Source organism: Anomaloglossus baeobatrachus, chromosome 6 (assembly GCF_048569485.1).
Source record: "Anomaloglossus baeobatrachus isolate aAnoBae1 chromosome 6, aAnoBae1.hap1, whole genome shotgun sequence".
Classification (NCBI taxonomy): Eukaryota; Metazoa; Chordata; class Amphibia; order Anura; family Aromobatidae; genus Anomaloglossus; species Anomaloglossus baeobatrachus.
Window position 1 is genome coordinate 545,298,436 of NC_134358.1, and position 21,557 is coordinate 545,319,992.

At 51.4% G+C, this 21,557-nt stretch overlaps 1 protein-coding gene across 2 annotated transcripts in view; it reads left to right on the forward strand.

Moving 5' to 3' along the window:
- CDK14 (cyclin dependent kinase 14) overlaps positions 1 to 21,557 on the forward strand; it is a 629,746-nt gene that overhangs the window by 86,277 nt on the left and 521,912 nt on the right. For both annotated transcript variants that reach the window (XM_075315629.1, XM_075315630.1), the window contains exon 2: positions 4,217 to 4,248. In XM_075315629.1, coding sequence (XP_075171744.1) covers positions 4,217 to 4,248 — 32 coding nt within the window. The remainder of the gene's footprint in view (positions 1 to 4,216; positions 4,249 to 21,557) is intronic.

Genomic DNA, 21,557 nt, shown 5'->3' on the forward strand with positions numbered 1-21,557 from the left:
CCATCCATCCATCCATCCATCATCCATCCATCTCTCCATCCATCCATCCATCCCTCCATCCATCCTCCATCTCTCCATCCATCCCTCCATCCATCCATCCCTCCATCCATCCATCCATCTCTCCATCCATCCATCTCTCCATCCATCCATCTCTCCATCCATCCATCTCTCCATCCATCTCTCCATCCATCCATCCATCTCTCCATCCATCCATCCATCCATCCATCTCTCCATCCATCCATCCATCTCTCCATCTCTCCATCCATCCATCCATCTCTCCATCCATCCATCCATCTCTCCATCCATCCATCCATCTCTCCATCCATCCATCCATCTCTCCATCCATCCATCCATCTCTCCATCCATCCATCCATCCATCCATCCATCTCTCCATCCATCCATCCATCTCTCCATCCATCCATCCATCTCTCCATCCATCCATCCATCTCTCCATCCATCCATCCATCTCTCCATCCATCCATCCATCTCTCCATCCATCCATCCATCTCTCCATCCATCCATCCATCCATCCATATGGCATTTATATTAGAAGTTTTGACACCATCGTTGCCGGATTGAGATATTTTGTATTATTGATTCTCTTAATAATAAGTAGAAATCATGGCAAAAATGGAATATAAGGGCAAAAACAATCCATTACTTTAAAAATCCAGGGTAAAGAAAAAAAAAAATGCATCGTGGCTGCAATGTGTGACTGCCTCAACCAAAGAAAAGGATGACTAACCGGCTCTGACTGGCCCACCGGAGAGAAGGAGAATCCTCTGGTGGGCCCCTGTCATGGCTGGCTCTCTGTATTTTGAGACTAGTGACAGGATCAGGAGTCGAGTCTTTCATTGTCATATTGACACTCCACATAATAGGCCGGGTTTACTTTTCCGTCATTTTGACGGAAACGGGATCCGCCACAAATGCAGTAAATACTCCCTTCCTATGGTTGTGAGGACGGACGGCCGTATGAGCCCGGGTCCAGCCACCACTAGAGCCGTAGTAACGAACCCGAATCCGAGCAGCCTCCGCAGTGGCCTGGCCCCCGTCCGCAACAGTTCCAACACCTACCCTCTGGGGTCCAGCCCTGCTTGTGGAGGGCCTACTATCCAGGCTGCCCCTAACACCAGCTCCAGTAGTAGACATTCTGCAGCGGCGGCTCCCCATACATAGCCGCAAAACCGCAAGTGGCGTCACAAATGAACATTACTCTAACTCCCTTGTAAATATCCCCGATTACAAAAAGAGCCTAGGGCACGGCCCCGGGCAACGGCCACCAGAGTGACGTTCCCCATTCTAGCCCATATCCCTGGGCGACACATTCCCCATTCTAGCCCCCATCCTGGTGTGTGTGTGTGTGTATGTGTATATATGTGTATATATATATGTGTGTGTGTGTGTGTATATATATGTATGTATGTGTATATATATATATATATATATATATATATATATATATATATATATATATATATATATATATATATATATATATATCTATAATCTCCCCATCATGGGCCCCTCCTGCTATATACTGTACCCTTCCTGTCGCGCAGTGTCCTTCTGTGTAGGCAGCACACAGTGTCTGGCAGCTTTCAACGGTGTCGCTGCTGTTGCAACGCATGACGTCATTACCATGCGCCACCCTCCTTCACTGGGACACAGATGAAAGCTGCCGGCTTTTGTTTGGCCGGCAGTGTATTGGCAGTGTATCGTACAGGGAGCAAACTGAAGCAAGGGCTGGGGCCGGCGGGCCCCCTGCATCCCCGGGCCTGGTTGTGGTAGCGATCACGGCAACCGCGATCAATCCGCCCCTGGTTATTTTCAACATCTGCAAGGAGTTAATGTTCTCACCGTGTTTGCATGGGTTTACTCTGGTTTTCTCCCACAATCCAAACACATTTGACTCACCCACCCCAGGGCTTTGGGACACCCGGTGCCGGGCTGGACTAGTCCGTAGATAGTCAGCGGTGGCAGGGCCCGGCTCCATGACCCTGGCGGGGTCAATTAATATGGCGGCTGTGGGGGTGATGATCAATAATAAAGTTTATGGAAGATTCGTGACGCCACCTGTGGATTGCGCTGCTGGATAGTGCCTCCGGGGCTGATGTAATGGCAGCTGGGATGGTTCTGCTCCCCACAGGTGGAGCGGTACCCCGGGGCAACCGTTGGTGCTTATGACAGTCTATGCAGTAGTGCTACGATGTAGAACAAAAGGTAGTCGACACCAGGGGTTGCAGTTTCAAGGTCTTTTACTCACTGTTTCTGAGTCCAGGTGTTGACAACCCAGTTGCCCGATGGTATGCTGGGATCCACTGTCAGGGACCTCCGCCGATCCCAGGTAATTCTTAGGGTAAATACCGGTGCACCACTCTTTTTTATGTCTCTTTCCTTGACCGGCTTCACAGCCTCGACTTTGATAGATGAACTTGTCTTGGCCTCTACTATAGAATCTGGTCAAGGGGGCTTGCCTGACTGGAATCTTGCCCTCTTCCCAGGGGATCTATGGCAGGTTGTGGGCCTGGACGCTTGCAGCCACCCTGGGCCTCGGTGTCACTTTATGAGGAAATGTCTTTCTTCCCTCTGTCTGGGGACCGTCCCCGAATGCAGCCAGACCCCTCCACCTGATCTTCCTTTGGAGAAGGCCATGAGCAAATATGCCCTTCCGTGGCCCTGGGATCCTTTCTTCTCTGTCTGTGGTGTCACCTGGGCCTAGCTGGGCCCCAGGATCTCCACCAGGAAACTTCTCTCTCCGTCACTTTCTCTTCACTCCACTCAGTCCACGTATCCGGACACAGTCAGCTTGCTCCTCTACTACTACTTTACTCCTCACTCTTTCCTAACTCAACTCTCACTCTGCACTGCCTTCCTTTCCCGCCTCCAGGACTGTGAACTCCTCCTCAGTGGGTGGGGCCAATCGCCTGGCTCCACCCCACCTGGTGTGGACATCAGCCCCTGGAGGGAGGCAACAAGGATTTGTGTCTGACTGATGTGCCTATCTCGGGGTGGGGGGTGTTGTGTTGTAATACCTGTGACGACCTGGCTAGTCCAGGGCGCCACACTTATGCAAGAATGGACCGCTATCAGTCAGGATTTGCTCCAGAAGTTGAGAGCATGCCAGGGAGAATTGCAGAGGTCCCGAAGAAGGGTCAACACTGCAAATATTCACTTGCTGCATTAACTCATTCTAACTGTCAATATAACCTTTTGGTCTCATAATATGATTGCAATTATATTTCTGTATGTGATGTAAACATCAGACAAACACAATTAAAAACCAGAGGGCAACAGATCATGTGAAAATACAATTTTGGTGTCATTCTCAAAACTTTTGGCCATGACTGTAGAGGGGGGCACATTAGGCCTTATAGAGGGGGGCACATTAGGCCTTATAGAGGGGGGCACATTAGGCCTTATAGAGGGGGGCACATTAGGCCTTATAGAGGGGGGCACATTAGGCCTTATAGAGGGGGGCACATTAGGCCTTATAGAGGGGGGCACATTAGGCCTTATAGAGGGGGGCACATTAGGCCTTATAGAGGGGGGCACATTAGGCCTTATAGAGGGGGGCACATTAGGCCTTATAGAGGGGGGCACATTAGGCCTTATAGAGGGGGGCACATTAGGCCTTATAGAGGGGGGCACATTAGGCCTTATAGAGGGGGGTACATTAGGCCTTATAGAGGGGGGCACATTAGGCCTTATAGAGGGGGGCACATTAGGCCTTATAGAGGGGGGCACATTAGGCCTTATAGAGGGGGGGCACATTAGGCCTTATAGAGGGGGGGCACATTAGGCCTTATAGAGGGGGGGCACATTAGGCCTTATAGAGGGGGGGGCACATTAGGCCTTATAGAGGGGGGGCACATTAGGCCTTATAGAGGGGGGGCACATTAGGCCTTATAGAGGGGGGGCACATTAGGCCTTATAGAGGGGGGGCACATTAGGCCTTATAGAGGGGGGGCACATTAGGCCTTATAGAGGGGGGGGCACATTAGGCCTTATAGAGGGGGGGCACATTAGGCCTTATAGAGGGGGGGCACATTAGGCCTTATAGAGGGGGGGCACATTAGGCCTTATAGAGGTAGGCACTTACCAGGGATTCCACCTCTGACTTGTGTGAGTTGCTGATCTTATGTCTATATTCATCTGAGTTTCTTAGTCACTTAATGAGTTCTTTTTTTTTTTGTTTTTTTTTTTGTTTTTACAGCCTTGAAGAAAGATGAGAACACCATTGACGAGGTACGATCCTATTGCTCTACATTGACATTCATGCAATTGATCCCATCGGCGGTCCTGGTAAAACGTTTCTGTTGCCATTTTACTTTTCTATAGATTAGAATATTAGGAAATACCAGAAATTGCTTTAACCAAACATCTTCATCAAACACTAACTTGTGCTGTCCTTGGAGCGCAGCCTTTTGTGACTGTAATGGACACAGCGACATCAAAACTTCATTGTTTTGTCCACTGTGCAAAAGAAATGAGATAAAAAGTTCTGATAGCTATGGACTTTACTACTAAGACTCCTCTCATTACTAAAATGGGGGGTCCTGATTGCTTCATTTTTTTATATCTCCTTACCTGACTACTGTTTTTTGTTGTTTTTTTGTTTTTGGGGAGGATTTTTGTCCATCTTCCCTTCAAACTAAGGGATAAAAGTAAAGCAGAATGATAAATGTGTGCTACATTAAAACCATTCAAATTGGCAGCTTGTTCTGCATGAAAAATACTGCAGAGATCAGGTGTTAAAAAAAAGCCACCCACAGCCCAGTCACTCACGGAGACTGCGTCCGGCCTCAGTTGACGTGACATCACTGGACATCAGAGGTCACGGAGCCTTGGGGGAGTCACGCGAGGGGGGGGGGCGAGTGTAGCACAATAGCACCGCTCGTAGGTACTATTGGCAACACAAGGTATTTGAGAGAAACCTTGTTTCTCAACATATCAATGTGGCCAGTAATGTAAACACATGAACCACCCCTTTAGGGTATGTGCGCACGTGTGCGTATTACATGCAGTTACGCTGCGTTCTGCACTGCAGCGTAACTGCATGCGTCCTGCGTCCCCTGCACAATCTATGGAGATTGTGCAGGGGCCGTGCGCACGTGGCATGTTAGAACGCAGCGATTCGGCTGCTGCCCGAATCGCTGCGTTCTAAGAAGTGACATGTCACTTCTTTCGTGCGTTCTGCATGCTGTCTATAGGGAGAGGCAGCATGCAGAGCGCATGAATCTGCCGGCACCATGCGCTTCAGAACGCAGCTTTTCAGCTGTGCTCTGAAGCGCACATTTTCGGTGCGGTGCAGAGCGCACACGTGCGCACATAGCCTTAGTCCCCCATTAACTTTTATTACACTTGGGTACTTGAGTCACACCCATCCGAGAACCAACTGCTTGTTACGAGGACCGCGCATGCGCACCGGAGCATGGTAGTGAACGCTCATCACTAGTGTCCACATTACTAGAACGGTACCAGTGCTCAGGGCAGATCTAAGTGCACCTGTGCAGGACCTCAATGCCAGCTAGTGTGGATGACGTAGGACGTGTTACGCGCACAGGCTTCAGAAGGAAGACAAAGATGGCCGAAATAGGAGGCCCTGGTACCGGAGAACGGAGACGCCCATCTGACCATATCTGCAGAGCCCCTTAGTTGAGTATTATAAAGTGATTTTTATGTTCTACCCCCGGCCTGGGCTCTTATAGTATGTTAGGATGCTGTATATAAGAGCTCACTGGTGGTGGCCGCAGCTTATAGTCACCAAATCTGGTGACAGGTTCCCTTTAAAGCTGGGCTTGTATGAAGAACTGACCAGAGAGAGTTACAGCCTGGCTCGAATTGTTTGTTTTTTGAAAACCTGGAAAAGAAGTCCTAAAAAAGAAGGTTGCCCTAATGCGATGATACAAATACTTCCCCCTTTTTTTAAAGTGTCACAGATTAGTTTCCATGCACTTTGGCGGATGCGTTACATCACACGGCCCGGCCTACAGTGCTTACATTGTAACCTCATCCGCTCATATCCTGTAAATAATCCCCGCACAGCAGCAGGAGCCCGGCTGCGATCACATTCCCCACAGTTACTGCCTATTTGTGGGTCGTGATGATGCAGCCTCAACCCAATTCTTTTTCTAAACATTCGATGGAATGGAATGCCTGAGTGATCCGAGCGCAGACCTGTGAAATTACAGGAACAGAACCTGATTCATAAGGGGTTAAATAATTCTGGAAATAAGGAGTAATGTCCTCAGCCCAAGGCAGACACTGACCACTGGATGTCAACATACTTTATACTCCAGGCTCCGATATCTTGTTCTTAAGTGGCTATGATACTCAAGAGAATGACCAGCAAAAAGACGGACTACAAGAAAATCTGCAGAAATGCCAAATATATAGTTACTTAGGTTGAAAAAAGCCCTCAGTCCATCTAGCTCACCCTTCCTCCACCAGTTCTACATTTGGTCACTAAGTCATTTATAACCAACAATGTTTTGTGTAGTGAGGAAATCATCCAGCCCTTTTTTAAAAGCTGTTATAGTATCTGCCATTACTACCTCTTGTGGTCGGCATTCCACAGTCTGACCGCTCTAACTGTAAAGAACCTGTGAGGTAAATCCGGAGATATGACGATAAATCATGATATTCAAGTATGTCAGGAAGCCCTCTCCTGGTGTCACCCCCCCCCCCTTTCCTTCACACAACTGGTTTAGCAACAAACTCCATGGCCATGTCCTGTGATATGGAAATTAGGTGGCTTTAGGACAAAGGACACAGGATGACTCCCTGCCGTCACCCTGTAACAAGAGTTGTATCTCATTAGCAAGGCTATGGAACTAGCAGACAGAACGACTCCAGTAAAAAATGGTTCATATCTCGCAAGCCATATTTCCGATAAATATGGCAACCATAAAAATGGTGTCTCCGCATGTGGACGATGCCGGCACCCCCTTTTTATGGGAGCAGGACATTGGGAAATGCCCCAGGCGTGATATCAGCCAATGGGGAACTGGCAGACAGGTCATGAGTCCCCTCGTTCTGTAGCTAAATTCATAACTGTCACAATGAGAGCATTGGCGTCCGCCTACGACGCTCCCAGGCAAAGTTATGGCCAATATCCCCTTTGCTGGATAATTCTGATCCATGCAGGGGGAGTGGCAGTGCTTCCCTGTGAGGTCACTAAGGTAGGAGGGGACCTGGATCTGCCCAGGTTGATAACCCTACTTCGGCCATTTTCCAGTGTTCTTCTCGCTGGGGGCACGTGTAGGAAACATCTGTGGGAGTTCCTGGAAACCTGGTCTACAGCGCCCCCCTGTGGCCAGACGCACAAGGTAACTGATTGAATTGCATACCTGTTTGTAAAACATGCTTTATCTGTAACTGTACTCTGACATATGTATATTCTGTAGATTCCCTATTGTATATATTGTAGTTTCTAGTGTGCTTTAGGCGATTAAATTATATAATTAATCTTGGGCTGTTCTGTTATCTCGATCTTGAATCCCACGTCTGTGTGTTCGGCTAATAGTTACCGTAAATCGGTTGGTGGCAGCGAGTTGTGCCAAGGATTATTGTGGGGAGGCCAGTGAGATCCGGGAAGATATTATATATTCCGCCCGCGGAGGTCGGGGGAATATATACCCTACTCTCACCGGGGACCCTTCAATAATCGGCATAAGTAGTATAGCGGCCTCCTTGCTTATTGTCGGGCAATTCCATAATTGGCCTGACTATAAGAGGGGCGCTAGAGAGCGCGTCACGTGCTCTGTCTGTCGGTCGGGAGGTATAAAGGAGGGGGACGCCCCCTTGCTACCCCCCGATTGTGACGTACTGGTAGCCAGCGCGGGGGATTTCTGAGTGACCCCCCCGGTGGTTTGTGACATATTGGTGGCAAGCGGTGGGATCGAGATAATAGTGTGTGTGAGTGTGAGACCCATACTCCCAGACACTAAAGACTGCCTGCAGCAGCTGTGGCTGCTGGGGTCTTCAGACTAGCTCAACACTAGAGTGTCAGAGTGCAGATACTGTAAGGTGTGTGGAGGCATCAGGTGTCAGTTCTGTGTCAGTGACCAAAAGTCTGCAAGAATGGCTGATGGCACCAGGAGCAGAGCTATGCAACTGGCCAATGCTAAGGCAGGAGCCGAAGAGAGGGAGGACGGTGCTGTGGACAGCAATGAGGAGGTTGCCCACGAGTCCTCCAGGAGCTCGACGCCAGAAAACAGCTCTGCAGAGGACATTGCACAACCGGGCACTGCTGGACAAGATGAGGAGCAGCTCGCCCAAGGGTCCTCAACGAGCCAGATGCCAGCCCTCCGCTCTGCAATGGACAGTGAATCACCAGGCTCCGCAGCGGGCCGCAGATCACCACGTGCCATTCCACCGAGCCTGGGAGGCTCGGATAGCCTTCTTCAAATGGCTATGGCCCTACGCCAGGCTGGAGACCGGGAGGGCTACAAGGAACTCATGGCCGAGCGTGAGCGGCAAGCAGCGCGTGAAGAGCGCCAGGCAGAGCGTAACTACCAGCTGCAGCTAGCTCAGCTCCGGCCCTCATCAGCCACCCGTGACCTTCCAGACACCAAACTTCCAAAGGTCCGTGTTGAGGACTTCCCAGTGCTGGAGAAGGATGGAGACTTGGACTCTTTCTTGACTGCTTTTGAACGGACTTGCTTGCAGCATCATCTGAACAAGGACCAGTGGGCCAAATACCTGACCCCCCGTTTAAGGGGTAAGGCCCTGGATATCCTTGGGGACTTGCCTGCTGAGGCGGATCAGGGCTACGACACCATCAAGCGGGCCCTGATCCAACAGTACAACCTCACCCCGGAGTCCTACCGCAAGAAGTTCCGGAGCCTACAGAAGGGACCAAAGGACTCCTGGGCTGACCACCGGCGGGCACTTGCCCGAGCTGCCGACCACTGGACCCAAGGCCTGCAGCTTTCCACCGGACCGGAGATCCTGGACTTGTTCATCACGGAGCAACTCTTGTGGAACTGCCCTGAGGATCTCCGCCAGTTCATCCGAGACCAGAAGCCAAAGGGATCCACGGCTACAGCTGCCCTGGCAGATGACTACACCAACAATCGGGCTCCTGAAGCCAGGAGAGCAGCCACCAGCAGCACCTGGAGAGGGGGTAAGATGAACTCTGCGACTGCCCCACCTGCCCCTAGACTGCAGGGGGTGTCCCCCTCAACTCCCCTCTCCAGGCCCGTGGCAGAGCCAAGACGGTGCCACCAGTGCAACCTACCTGGACACTTCAAGGCCATGTGCCCTCAGCGTCCCAAGGCCCCGGCTCCGTCCCCGTCCCAAGGGCCGCCCAAGGTGTATTGTGTGGGTGGGGGTGGTGGTAGGTCCCTGGACAGCTTCCAACCTGTCACCGTCGGCCAGTCTGTGACCATAGGACTGCGAGACAGCGCCTCGGAGGTGACTCTGGTGCGGCCTGAGATGGTGTCCCCCCAAGACTTGATCCCTGGAAAAACCCTCGCTGTCTCCGGGATTGGAGGCATTGACCCGGCGCTGCCTGTTGCTGACATTTATGTGGACTGGGGCGCAGGGCGAGGGGTGAGGGAGGTGGGGGTAACTGATCGGATCCCTGCAAACGTGCTACTTGGGACAGATTTGGGGCAAATAACCTCCCAGTTTGGCCCCGCCCCAAAGGCTGAACCTTCAGCCAGTGCTGACATGACTCCTGACAATGTTAGTGTGTTATCTATGAATGATGTAAGGGAGGAGGGAGTGAACTCTGATATTTCTGCTTGCACAGACACCATAGACACACACACAGCTGCAGCTGTGACAGGGGAGGGGGTCAGAGAAAGGTGTGACAATGCCTCTACAAGTAACCAGCCTGTGAGCTGGGATCTGTTGCCCTCTGCAGGGATAAGCAGAGAGCAGGGTGCTGCAGGGGGAGGACCAGTGTGTGGGGTGGGGGCTACCACAGCAAATGTGGGGTCCCCAGAGATTTCACACCGGGGTTCTGTTGCTGCAGGAGGGGAACAGGCAGGTGAGATTGGGGCCGGTCCAGGAGCGGAAGTGCTCCCAGGTAAGATCTCGGTGCATGGTTCCCCCACAACCGGGGTGTCAGGAAGCCAGGTAGGTCTGCCTGAACCGGCGACTTGGTCAGGAACGGAGGAGGAGCAGGCACGACCCACGGTCGCAGCGGCTGTGGCCGCTGTCACCCGCAGTGGGAGTGCTGGAAGCCAAGGGGCCTCCCGGAGGTCCGATAGCTCTTCCCCTTCTGACCAAGTGGCAGCCGAGTCAGGTGGAGGCCAGGACACAGGTCCCGGGGTACTGACTGAAGATGTGACAGTCTCGTCGATTCTGGCCACATCTAGTCAGGGGTTTCAGGCAGCGTTAGAAGCTGACGACAGCCTGAAAGCTCTTAAGGAGCAGGCGGCACAGCCTCCCTCGGACTCGGACCCGGAGCGAGTGGTCTGGCACCAAGGACGGCTGTACCGGGCCACGGTCCAACAGGGTTCACCGGAGGCGTGGCCCAGGGACCGACAGTTAGTGGTACCCTATCCGTTCCGGACGGAGTTGTTGCGGATCGCACATGAGATTCCGATGGCCGGACACCTAGGGATCGCTAAGACCAAGGCCAGGTTAAACCAGCATTTCTACTGGCCAAAAATGGGGGCCGATGTGACTGCCTACTGCCGTTCGTGTGAAACCTGTCAGAGAGTGGGGAAGGCGGGGCCACGCCCCAAAGCCCCACTGGTATCTCTGCCCATCATCGATGAGCCTTTCAGGAGGGTGGCTGTGGATCTGGTCGGCCCGCTGGCCATCCCCAGCAGCTCCGGGAAACGCTTCATACTGACGGTAGTGGACTATGCCACCCGGTACCCAGAAGCAGTGGCCTTGTCGTCCATTCGGGCTGACAAGGTGGCCACCGCATTGCTGGAGATTTTCTCCCGAGTGGGTTTTCCCCAGGAAATGCTCACTGACCGGGGGACCCAATTCATGTCCCAGCTGATGGAGGCCCTCTGTAAGCAAGTCCAGGTGCGACATCTGGTGGCCAGCCCGTACCATCCACAGACTAATGGCCTGTGCGAGCGGTTCAATGGCACCTTAAAGCAGATGCTTAAGATGTTGGTCGACTCCCATGGGCGTGACTGGGAGCGGTATCTCCCACACCTGTTATTTGCTTACCGGGAGGTTCCACAGGCCTCAACAGGATTCTCACCGTTTGAGCTCCTGTACGGGCGACGTGTGCGGGGCCCCCTGGCTCTGGTGAAAGAGGCTTGGGAAGGGGATTTGGCCACCCCTGGAGTGTCGGTTATCGAGTATGTCATGCGCTTCCGGGACAAAATGCAGGCCTTGACGCAACTGGTACACGACAATATGGCTCAAGCCCAGGCTGATCAGAAGCGTTGGTACGACCAGAACGCTTGTGAGAGGACCTACCAAGTGGGTCAAGAGGTGTGGGTACTGGTCCCCGTACCACAGGACAAGCTTCAGGCAGCCTGGGAAGGCCCATACCTCGTGTACCAGCAGCTCAACCCTGTGACGTACCTGGTCACCCTGGACCCTGCCCGTGGAAGGCGGAAGCCCTTCCATGTGAACATGATGAAGGCACATCATGAGCGGGAGGCATGTGCGCTCCCCGTGTGCAACCTGCCCGAGGAGGGAGAAGCGGAAACCCTCTTGGATATGCTAGCCCAGGTTAGGGCAGGCGGATCCATTGAGGATGTGGAGGTTGGCCACCAGCTCTTGGAGGACCAACGGTCCCAGCTGTGGGCCACCCTACACCCCTTCCGGGGGTTGTTTACCAACCAGCCCGGAAGGACTGACTTGGCTGTCCATCACGTGGACACTGGGGATCATCCCCCGATCCGGCGTTCAGCATATCGGGTCTCCCTGGAGGTGCAGCAACACATGCGCCAGGAGATTGACGAGATGCTGGAGCTGGGGGTGATCCAGGCATCCAACAGCGCTTGGGCCTCGCCTGTAGTCCTCGTCCCTAAGAAGGACCGAACCACTCGGTTCTGCGTGGACTACAGGGGGCTCAATGCTGTCACGGTCGCCGATGCGTACCCAATGCCACGCATCGATGACCTGCTCGATCAGTTGGCCGGGGCTCAGTACCCGACCATCATGGACCTGAGCCGGGGATATTGGCAGATCCCCCTGACTCGCAAGGCCAGGGAACGCTCTGCCTTTATTACCCCATTTGGACTGTACGAGTCCACGGTGATGCCATTCGGGATGAGGAATGCCCCTGCCACTTTCCAGCGGATGGTCAACACCCTGCTCAAGGGACTTGAAGGGTACGCGGCCGCGTACCTGGATGACATTGCCGTCTTCAGTCCCACCTGGGAGGACCACCTAGAGCATCTAGCACAGGTGCTCAGGCGGATCCACCGGGCAGGTTTGACCATCAAGCCGGGAAAGTGTCAGCTGGCCATGAGCGAGGTCCAGTACCTCGGTCACCGGGTAGGTGGGGGAACGCTGAAGCCCGAGCCTGAGAAAGTGGAGGCCATCGCATCCTGGCCCACCCCCAGGACCAAGAAGCAGGTGATGTCCTTCTTGGGGACCGCTGGGTACTATAGGAGGTTTGTTCCATGCTATAGTAGCCTGGCAAAGCCCTTGACGGACCTCACCAAGAAGAAGCTGCCCTCTGCAGTCGATTGGACAGTGGACTGCGAGACAGCCTTCCGGGCCCTAAAGGACGCCCTGTCCAGCCCCCCCGTGCTACAGGCAGCCGACTTCACTCGGCCGTTTGTAGTACAGACCGACGCCAGTGACTTCGGCCTCGGTGCGGTGCTCAGCCAGGTGGACTCTGCGAGCCAAGAGCACCCAGTCTTGTACCTGAGCAGGAAGCTGTTACCAAGGGAAGTGGCCTATTCTACAATGGAGAAGGAGTGCCTGGCCATAGTGTGGGCCCTGCAGCGTCTGCAACCCTATCTATACGGGCGCCACTTCATCGTGGAGACGGACCACAATCCCCTCAGCTGGTTGCACACCGTCTCTGGGACGAATGGGCGATTGTTGCGATGGAGCCTTGCGCTCCAGCAATACAACTTCACCATTCGCCACAAAAGGGGCCGTGACCACGGTAACGCAGACGGGCTGTCCCGACAAGGAGAGGTCGCGGACGGGCGCACGGGGGAACACCGGAGTGTGCTGCCCCCTAGCGCCCTCAAAAGGGGGGAGGTGTGAGGTAAATCCGGAGATATGACGATAAATCATGATATTCAAGTATGTCAGGAAGCCCTCTCCTGGTGTCACCCCCCCCCCTTTCCTTCACACAACTGGTTTAGCAACAAACTCCATGGCCATGTCCTGTGATATGGAAATTAGGTGGCTTTAGGACAAAGGACACAGGATGACTCCCTGCCGTCACCCTGTAACAAGAGTTGTATCTCATTAGCAAGGCTATGGAACTAGCAGACAGAACGACTCCAGTAAAAAATGGTTCATATCTCGCAAGCCATATTTCCGATAAATATGGCAACCATAAAAATGGTGTCTCCGCATGTGGACGATGCCGGCACCCCCTTTTTATGGGAGCAGGACATTGGGAAATGCCCCAGGCGTGATATCAGCCAATGGGGAACTGGCAGACAGGTCATGAGTCCCCTCGTTCTGTAGCTAAATTCATAACTGTCACAATGAGAGCATTGGCGTCCGCCTACGACGCTCCCAGGCAAAGTTATGGCCAATATCCCCTTTGCTGGATAATTCTGATCCATGCAGGGGGAGTGGCAGTGCTTCCCTGTGAGGTCACTAAGGTAGGAGGGGACCTGGATCTGCCCAGGTTGATAACCCTACTTCGGCCATTTTCCAGTGTTCTTCTCGCTGGGGGCACGTGTAGGAAACATCTGTGGGAGTTCCTGGAAACCTGGTCTACAGCGCCCCCCTGTGGCCAGACGCACAAGGTAACTGATTGAATTGCATACCTGTTTGTAAAACATGCTTTATCTGTAACTGTACTCTGACATATGTATATTCTGTAGATTCCCTATTGTATATATTGTAGTTTCTAGTGTGCTTTAGGCGATTAAATTATATAATTAATCTTGGGCTGTTCTGTTATCTCGATCTTGAATCCCACGTCTGTGTGTTCGGCTAATAGTTACCGTAAATCGGTTGGTGGCAGCGAGTTGTGCCAAGGATTATTGTGGGGAGGCCAGTGAGATCCGGGAAGATATTATATATTCCGCCCGCGGAGGTCGGGGGAATATATACCCTACTCTCACCGGGGACCCTTCAATAATCGGCATAAGTAGTATAGCGGCCTCCTTGCTTATTGTCGGGCAATTCCATAATTGGCCTGACTATAAGAGGGGCGCTAGAGAGCGCGTCACGTGCTCTGTCTGTCGGTCGGGAGGTATAAAGGAGGGGGACGCCCCCTTGCTACCCCCCGATTGTGACGTACTGGTAGCCAGCGCGGGGGATTTCTGAGTGACCCCCCCGGTGGTTTGTGACAGAACCCTTTCCTATTTAGCTGTCGGAATCGCTTTTCTTCCACTCGCAGTGAGTGCCCCCTGGTCCTTAGTACTGTCTTTGGAAGGAATAAGTCATGTGCCAGTCCTTTATATTGACCACACATGTATTTATACATATAAATGAGATCTCCTCTGAGACGTCTTTTTTCTAAGCTAAACATATCTAACTTTTTCCTCCTCTCATCATACGGGCGGCCTCCATTACTCATCATACGGGCGGCCTCCATTCCTTGTAATAATCTAGTTACCCGCCTTTGAACTGACTCTAACTTCTGAATATCTTTTTTAAAATGTGGAGCCAAAAACTGGATCCCATATTCCAGATGTGGCCTTACAAGTGATTTATAGAGGGGTAACAATACGTTGGGATCACGGGATCTAATCTCTCTTTTTATACACCCTAGAATCTTGTTTGCTTTAGCAGCTGCTGCCTGACATTGAGTGCTGCTGCTCAGCTTATTTGTAATGAGAATACCCAAGTCCTTCTCCTGTTCTGTAGTCCCGAGTTTACTTCCATTTAATGTATACGCAGTTATGGGATTACTCCGTCCTAGGTGCATTACTTTACATTTATCAACATTAAATCTCATTTGCCAAGTATCTGCCCATTCTGACATCTTATCCAGATCTTTTTGTAATATTGTACTATCAAGGTCCGTTTTTAATATCCTACATAGTTTGGTGTCATCAGCAAAGACTGACACTTTACTATCAATCTCATCACATGGCCTATAGGAATCAGACCAAAACACTTAAAGAGGACCTGTCACGCCATAAATATGTAATTATCTCGCCTTGTGACCCACACCTGTCCACAGGTTGCATGAGGTATTGCTACTTGGCCCAATTTATTTCAAAAGGAGCTTTGCTGCATTTCCTGACACGACCTATGTGCAGGTGTGGCGCTGTTCATGCTATAAAGCAGCCATGTTATCTAATCTTATAATGTGATTTCTACCCATAGAAGGTCACAGTGTTTGGCTGCGCAGAATGCTCCCTGACTTTCCATTGTTCGAGCTGTCAGTATTCATTGGTATAGGTAGCTTTCCTGCTGGGTTCATCTCTCCCTGTTGGACCCAGCATGACTTCCCTTGGTGCTTAAATACCCCTTCCCCTTCCTCTGCACTGGTGCTGGAATATTATTCAGTTCATGCAAGCCCTGGTTGCAAGCAGGTGGCTTGTACTCATCTGTGGTGTCATTGCTGAAAACTCTGAATGTCTACTGGAGTCATCTAATAAGTAGTTCATGCTTTTTCCCTGTGTCCTCCTTGTGTCTTCTATAGTTGTTTAGTGAGGTTGACAAAGAGCTCATCCCATTCGTTTCCTATGTAGGGTCAAGCACTAGGGATAACTAGGGTCAGATATCCGGCTCTGCGCATGGGTGCAAAAGCTATCTAGGTTGGTGAGGGACCACAGGGTCTAGCAGTAGGTTCGGTCAGGGGGTCCCTATCTTCTCTTTCCCTAGACACCGGGTTTCCCTTCCCTTTCCCGTGTGCTTGGTACTTCTCTGTACCTAGCATGATGGACAGCTAGTCTCCACCCACCAGCTCAGAGATAACTGAAAATTACTGATGTTGCCTACAGAGGGGAAAACTGGTGAAAAATTACAGGATACAAATCCTGTACAGTCTCTTTCCTCATGAACACAAACCTGACAGCTTATACTGAATTAAAATGACCAGTATATTGTATATTCCAGGCAACTATACACCGTGTGCATAATTATTAGGCAAGTTGTATGTTAGAGGATTTTTTTTTATTATTCATCAACAACTATGTTCTCAATCAACCCAAAATACTCATAAATATCAAAGCTTAATATTTTTGGAACTTGGAGTGGTTTTTTTTTTAGATTTGGCTATCTTAGGAGGATCTGTTTGTGCAGGTAACTATTACTGTGCAGAATTATTAGGCAACTTAATAAAAACCAAATATATTCCCATCTCACTTGTTTATTTTCACCAGGTAATCCAATATAACTGCACAAAATTTAGAAATAAACATTTCTGACATGCAAAAACAAAACCCAAAAATATAGTGACCAATCTAGCCACCTTTCTTTATGATGACACTCAACAGCCTACATCCATAGATTCTGTTGATCTGTTTACGATCAACATTGCGTGCAGCCACCAGAGCCTCCAGACACTGTTCCGAGAGGTGGACTGTTTTCCCTCCCTATAGATCTTACATTTTATGAGGGACCACCGGTTCTCTATGGGGTTCAGATCAGGTGAAAAAGGGGGCCATGTCACTATTTTTTCATCTTTTAGACCTTTACTGGCCAGCCACGCTGTGGAGTAGTTGGATGCTTGTGATGGAGCATTGTCCTGCATGAAAATCATGTTTTTCTTGAACGATGACGACTTCTTCCTGTACCACTGCTTGAAGAAGTTGTCTTCCAGAAACTGGCAGTAGGTCTGGGAGTTGAGCTTCACTCCATCCTCAACCCGAAAAGGTCTCACAAGTTCATCTTTGATACCAGTACCCTACCTCCACCTTGCTGGTGTCTGAGTCGGAGTGGAGCTCTCTGCCCTTCACTGATCCAGCCTCTGGCCCATCAAGAGTCACTCTCATTTCATCAGTCCTTAAAATCTTTGAAAAATCAGTCTTTAGATATTTCTTGGCCCAGTCTTGACGTTTTATCTTATGTTTCTTGTTCAGGGGTGGTGGTTTTTCAGCCTTCCTTACCTTGGCCATGTCCCTGAGTATGGCACACCTTGTGCTTTTTGATACTCCAGTAACGTTGCAGCTCTGAAATATGGCCAAACTGGTGGCAAATGGCATCTTGGCAGCTTCACGCTTGATTTTCCTCAATTCATGGGCAGTTATTTTACGCCTTTTTTGCCCACCATGCTTCTTGCGACCCTGTTGGCTATTTGCCCAGAAACGCTTGATTGCCAAACTTTAGAAGCGTGATTATTGAACAGTTTCAAGACTGCTGCATCCCTCTGCAAGACATCTCACAATTTTGGACTTTTCAGAGCCCGACAAATCTCTCTTCTGACCCATTTTGCCAAAGGAAAGGAAGTTGCCTAATAATTAAGCACACCTTATATAGGGTGTTGATGTCATTACACCGCACCCCTCCTCATTACAGAGACGCACATCACCTGATTTACTTAATTGGTAGTTGGCTCTCAGCCTATACATCTTGGAGTAGGACATGTATAAAAAGTATCATGTGATCAAAATACTCATTTGCCTAATAATTCTGCACACAGTGTAGGATAAATATGCATAATCCTATCAGAGAAATATTCGTCTTTCTCCACTTATGAGCTACTTTCCCCTATTGCAGCCTCAGCTCACCATGCACTCTGAAAAACAGACTGCCAGCTCACGAATGATCCGGATTATACCTATCAAACTCGATGGAGAAGGAGGTGCAGAATAAAGAACATGTGACGCCCTGGCCTATCAGGTCGTCACAGGGTGCTGTGCAATCTGCCCTTCTGCATGGTACCTGCTCCTCCTTGGTTACGGGTCATGTCAATTTGGTGTTGTTACCAACAGGTGTACACAAATCCTGAGGAACACTCTGCACCACACCCACCAGACACCCATTGGGCAGCCTGAGGGGAATAGGGCCACCCAGATGGAGGGATGGCAGAGGGAAGGCAGAGATGTCAGTTGTTGAGTAGTAGTTAAGCAGTGAGCAGCAGTGACAGGACAGGTCACGCTGTGGAGCTGGGCTCCTGTACCCCGTCCCAGGTGCCAGACGTTGGCCTGGCCAGAAGGAGCTGGAACCCTGGTCACTGGGGGTAGTGACAGGGAGCACGGTGCTACAACCGGGCAGGGACCAGGGCACGACTGGGTACGCGGACCCTATGCTGGGAAGAAGCTTCATGCAGCCCAGTAATTTACCCGACTGGAACAAAATCTTCACGAGACGTTCTCCACCCGCTCCAGAATCTGGGTACTAGCGCAACGAGGGGGATAGGACTTATCCCAAGCGTAAACCCTGAGAGCAAGCTCACCCTGCCTAGCCATGCAGGTGAGCGGGACCCGAATCGCTTCATGTGAGAGGGATCCACACGTAGGACACACAGTGCCAAGGGACAAGGCTTCAGACCAACCTGCAACACCAAAGGGAGCTCGGATCCAGCGTACTCTCCCAGAGAGAGTTTGGTTTACCTGGTGTCAGTGACTTAGGACTGTGTGAGTACCCGATATTCCTTTTCACCCGACGGGTTCCCCACTCCATCCATCACCCGATCCCGGGACACCACTCCTACTGCCCATGGAGGGGTTAACATCTCGAGCTGCCCACACTCAATCGTCCCCGGGCTTCCCCCCCCCCCCCCCAAATGGCAGCGGTGGTCCCTCACGTTACCACACACCGTGGGTGGCGTCACCAATAGTATCCCTTTCACCACCCAAAACAATTATCCTCCCTTTTTTTTTTTTATATTTATTTCTGAGGTAGCCGCGCGACCCCGCCTCGGATCCGGAGACCCTCGAGCCACTACGGATCCGGATTTGAGCAGCCCGGCTGTCGCGGGGCAGCACACACAGGCACTTGCTGATCCCTGCTGCTTTTTAGTCCATGTTTGATCTCATCCCAATGCTGGATTCACAGCTACACTGCTCAGTCCTGTCCTATAATGTCCTCCATGCTGCTGCTCCTGTTGTTTTTGAACATGTTACATAGAGGTACAATCCCTCATGTGTGTGATGTATATGAACATAATCATGGAAGATAATCTCAACCCACCAGCTTAGAGACAACTGAAAATCAAAGCGAGCCTTTAGAGTGGAAAACTGGTGAAAAATGTAGGATGAAAGAATTTTATTATTTATTATTATAGCGCCATTTATTCCATGGCGCTTTACAGGGAAAGAGGGTATACGTACAACAATCATTAACAGTACAAAACAGACTGGTATAGGAGGAGAGAGGACCCTGCCCGCGAGGGCTCACAGTCCTACAGGGGATGGGTGATGGTACAATAGGTGGGGGATAGAGCTGGTTGCGCAGTGGTCTACTGGACTGAGGGTTATTGTAGGTTGTAGGCTTGTTGGAAGAGGTGGGTCTTGAGGTTCCTCTTGAAGCTTTCCACGGTAGGGGAGAGTCTGATGTGCTGAGGTAGAGTGTTCCAGAGTATGGGGGAGGCACGGGAGAAATCTTGTACGCGATTGTGGAAAGAGGAGATGAGAGGAGCAGAGAAGGAGATCTTATGAGGATCTGAGGTTGCGTGCCGGGTAGGTACCGAAGAATAGTGTTTACCCTCAAAAACACACACTGGAAAGCTTACTGTGATCTGACTGAGAACACACGCATTTTAAATCCCAGCCATTGTTTAAGTTCCGGAGTATTGGATGCCAGTGTGGCGCCCTGGACAAGCCAGGTCGTCACAGGTACTGCAACAACACACCCCACACCCCGGCTAGGCACACCGAAGTCAGACCAAAAATCCTTGTTGCCTCCCTCCAGGGGCTGATGTCCACACCAGGGGGTGGAGCCAGGCGGTTGACCCCACCCACCGAGGAGTTTACAGTCCTGGAGGCGGGAAAAGGAAGTCAGTGCAGTTGGGAGAGGAGTGAGATCAGTTTTGGAGTGAAAGAGGGAAGTGGTAGTAGAGGAGACTGACCGTGTCCGGGTGCGTGGCCCGGGCACTACAGCAAGGTTGGCAGACGGTGGTGACCGTCTGCAGGCGAGGCAGATTGACGTGAACCGTAAGGACCGGGACAGGCGGTGGCCCGCCGGTACCGGATCGGGGAGCGAAGAGAAGCCAGCACCATTTGGCAGGGCCTACGGACCCCGACCAGGCTTGGAGTCGCCGTAAAACTGGTCAAATCCGTTAGCAAAGGGAACCTCCGGGGTTTCCAGTAGTCAAGACCCGATTGAAGGCAACAGCTCAAACCGTGAAGGGAAATACAGTCACCGCCAAGGCTACAGTTCCCAGGGCCAGAGCCTGCGGGCAAAAGGGGCTCCCTCAGCATCCATCCAAGCTGGGGAGCGGGTTACTGGTGGAAGCCACCAGAACCGAGAACACAACACAGGTGCAGGGAAAGGCAGTCGCCGCCAAGCTACCGGGAGAAGAACCACCGCAGCCGTCTGTGGGACCCGTCCATCCAGCCGTTTGTTTTTACCGGAGACTTTGTATTCATCGTTGGCTGAGTGAGTACCACTGTGCGTGCGGCACCGCGCTGCCCCCGCGACCCTGCACCCCACCAGGTCCTGTAACCCACCTGCCATCCTCCCCTCACCGGGCCCCGGGACAACCAACCCCCCCTACCCACGGAGGGGAAAAACAACATACAAGCTGCTCCCTGTCATCGCTCCCGGGATCCCCGTCCAGAGTAGCGGTGGTGTCACAACCTCACCACAATCGTGGGTGGTGTCACGGACAATAAATCCCCAAAATCATTCCCCTTTTCACTCACTGTCGAGGAGCGCCGCGCTCGAGTCCCCGGGGATCCGGCCCACCGCTCGAGCCACCACCGAGCAGCAGCAGCTGCAGCAGCAGCCGGACCCGAGCAGTGGGTGAGCGCAGCGTCCCCTCCTCGCCCGCGACACCAGATTAAAGGAATTATTTACGCACCTGAGGAATTAATAGAGAAGAAGAAACGCCTTGTCACTGGTTGCTGCTGGTGCCTTTGATTTATGTTTCTTTGTCGTGTTACATTACATTACATTATGCGCTGGATCCTCGCCCGCAGTAGATTCAGTCCGTGGCCGTTTTATTACAGCCGGGAACTAGATCACATTCCTTGTCAATGTCACCGAAGGAGAAACTAACCCCAGCCGCTGTTTTGATGACATTTTGAGTAGGTAACAACAACACCCAGCATTCTTCATGACGAAAAACGAATAGGAATGCCTCAGCAGATAAGGAAACTAATGAAGGGCAAGACCCCGAGGAAGGATCTGCATTCCTCCGCACTAAGCTTAATTATGTTGTCAGTAAAGACATGGCCTCCAGCCTCACACAGACCTCCATAATCAGGGCCATTTTCTAGGTTAAACAAGTGTTAGTGATTTTGTTGGGGGTTATTAGCAGGAAATCACGTTACAGGTGAGTGGAAGAGGAAACCTTCAGTGCCAAATTGTAATCCCTTTATAATTAAATGATTAGATAATCTGTAAGTGATTGAGAATTGTATAAA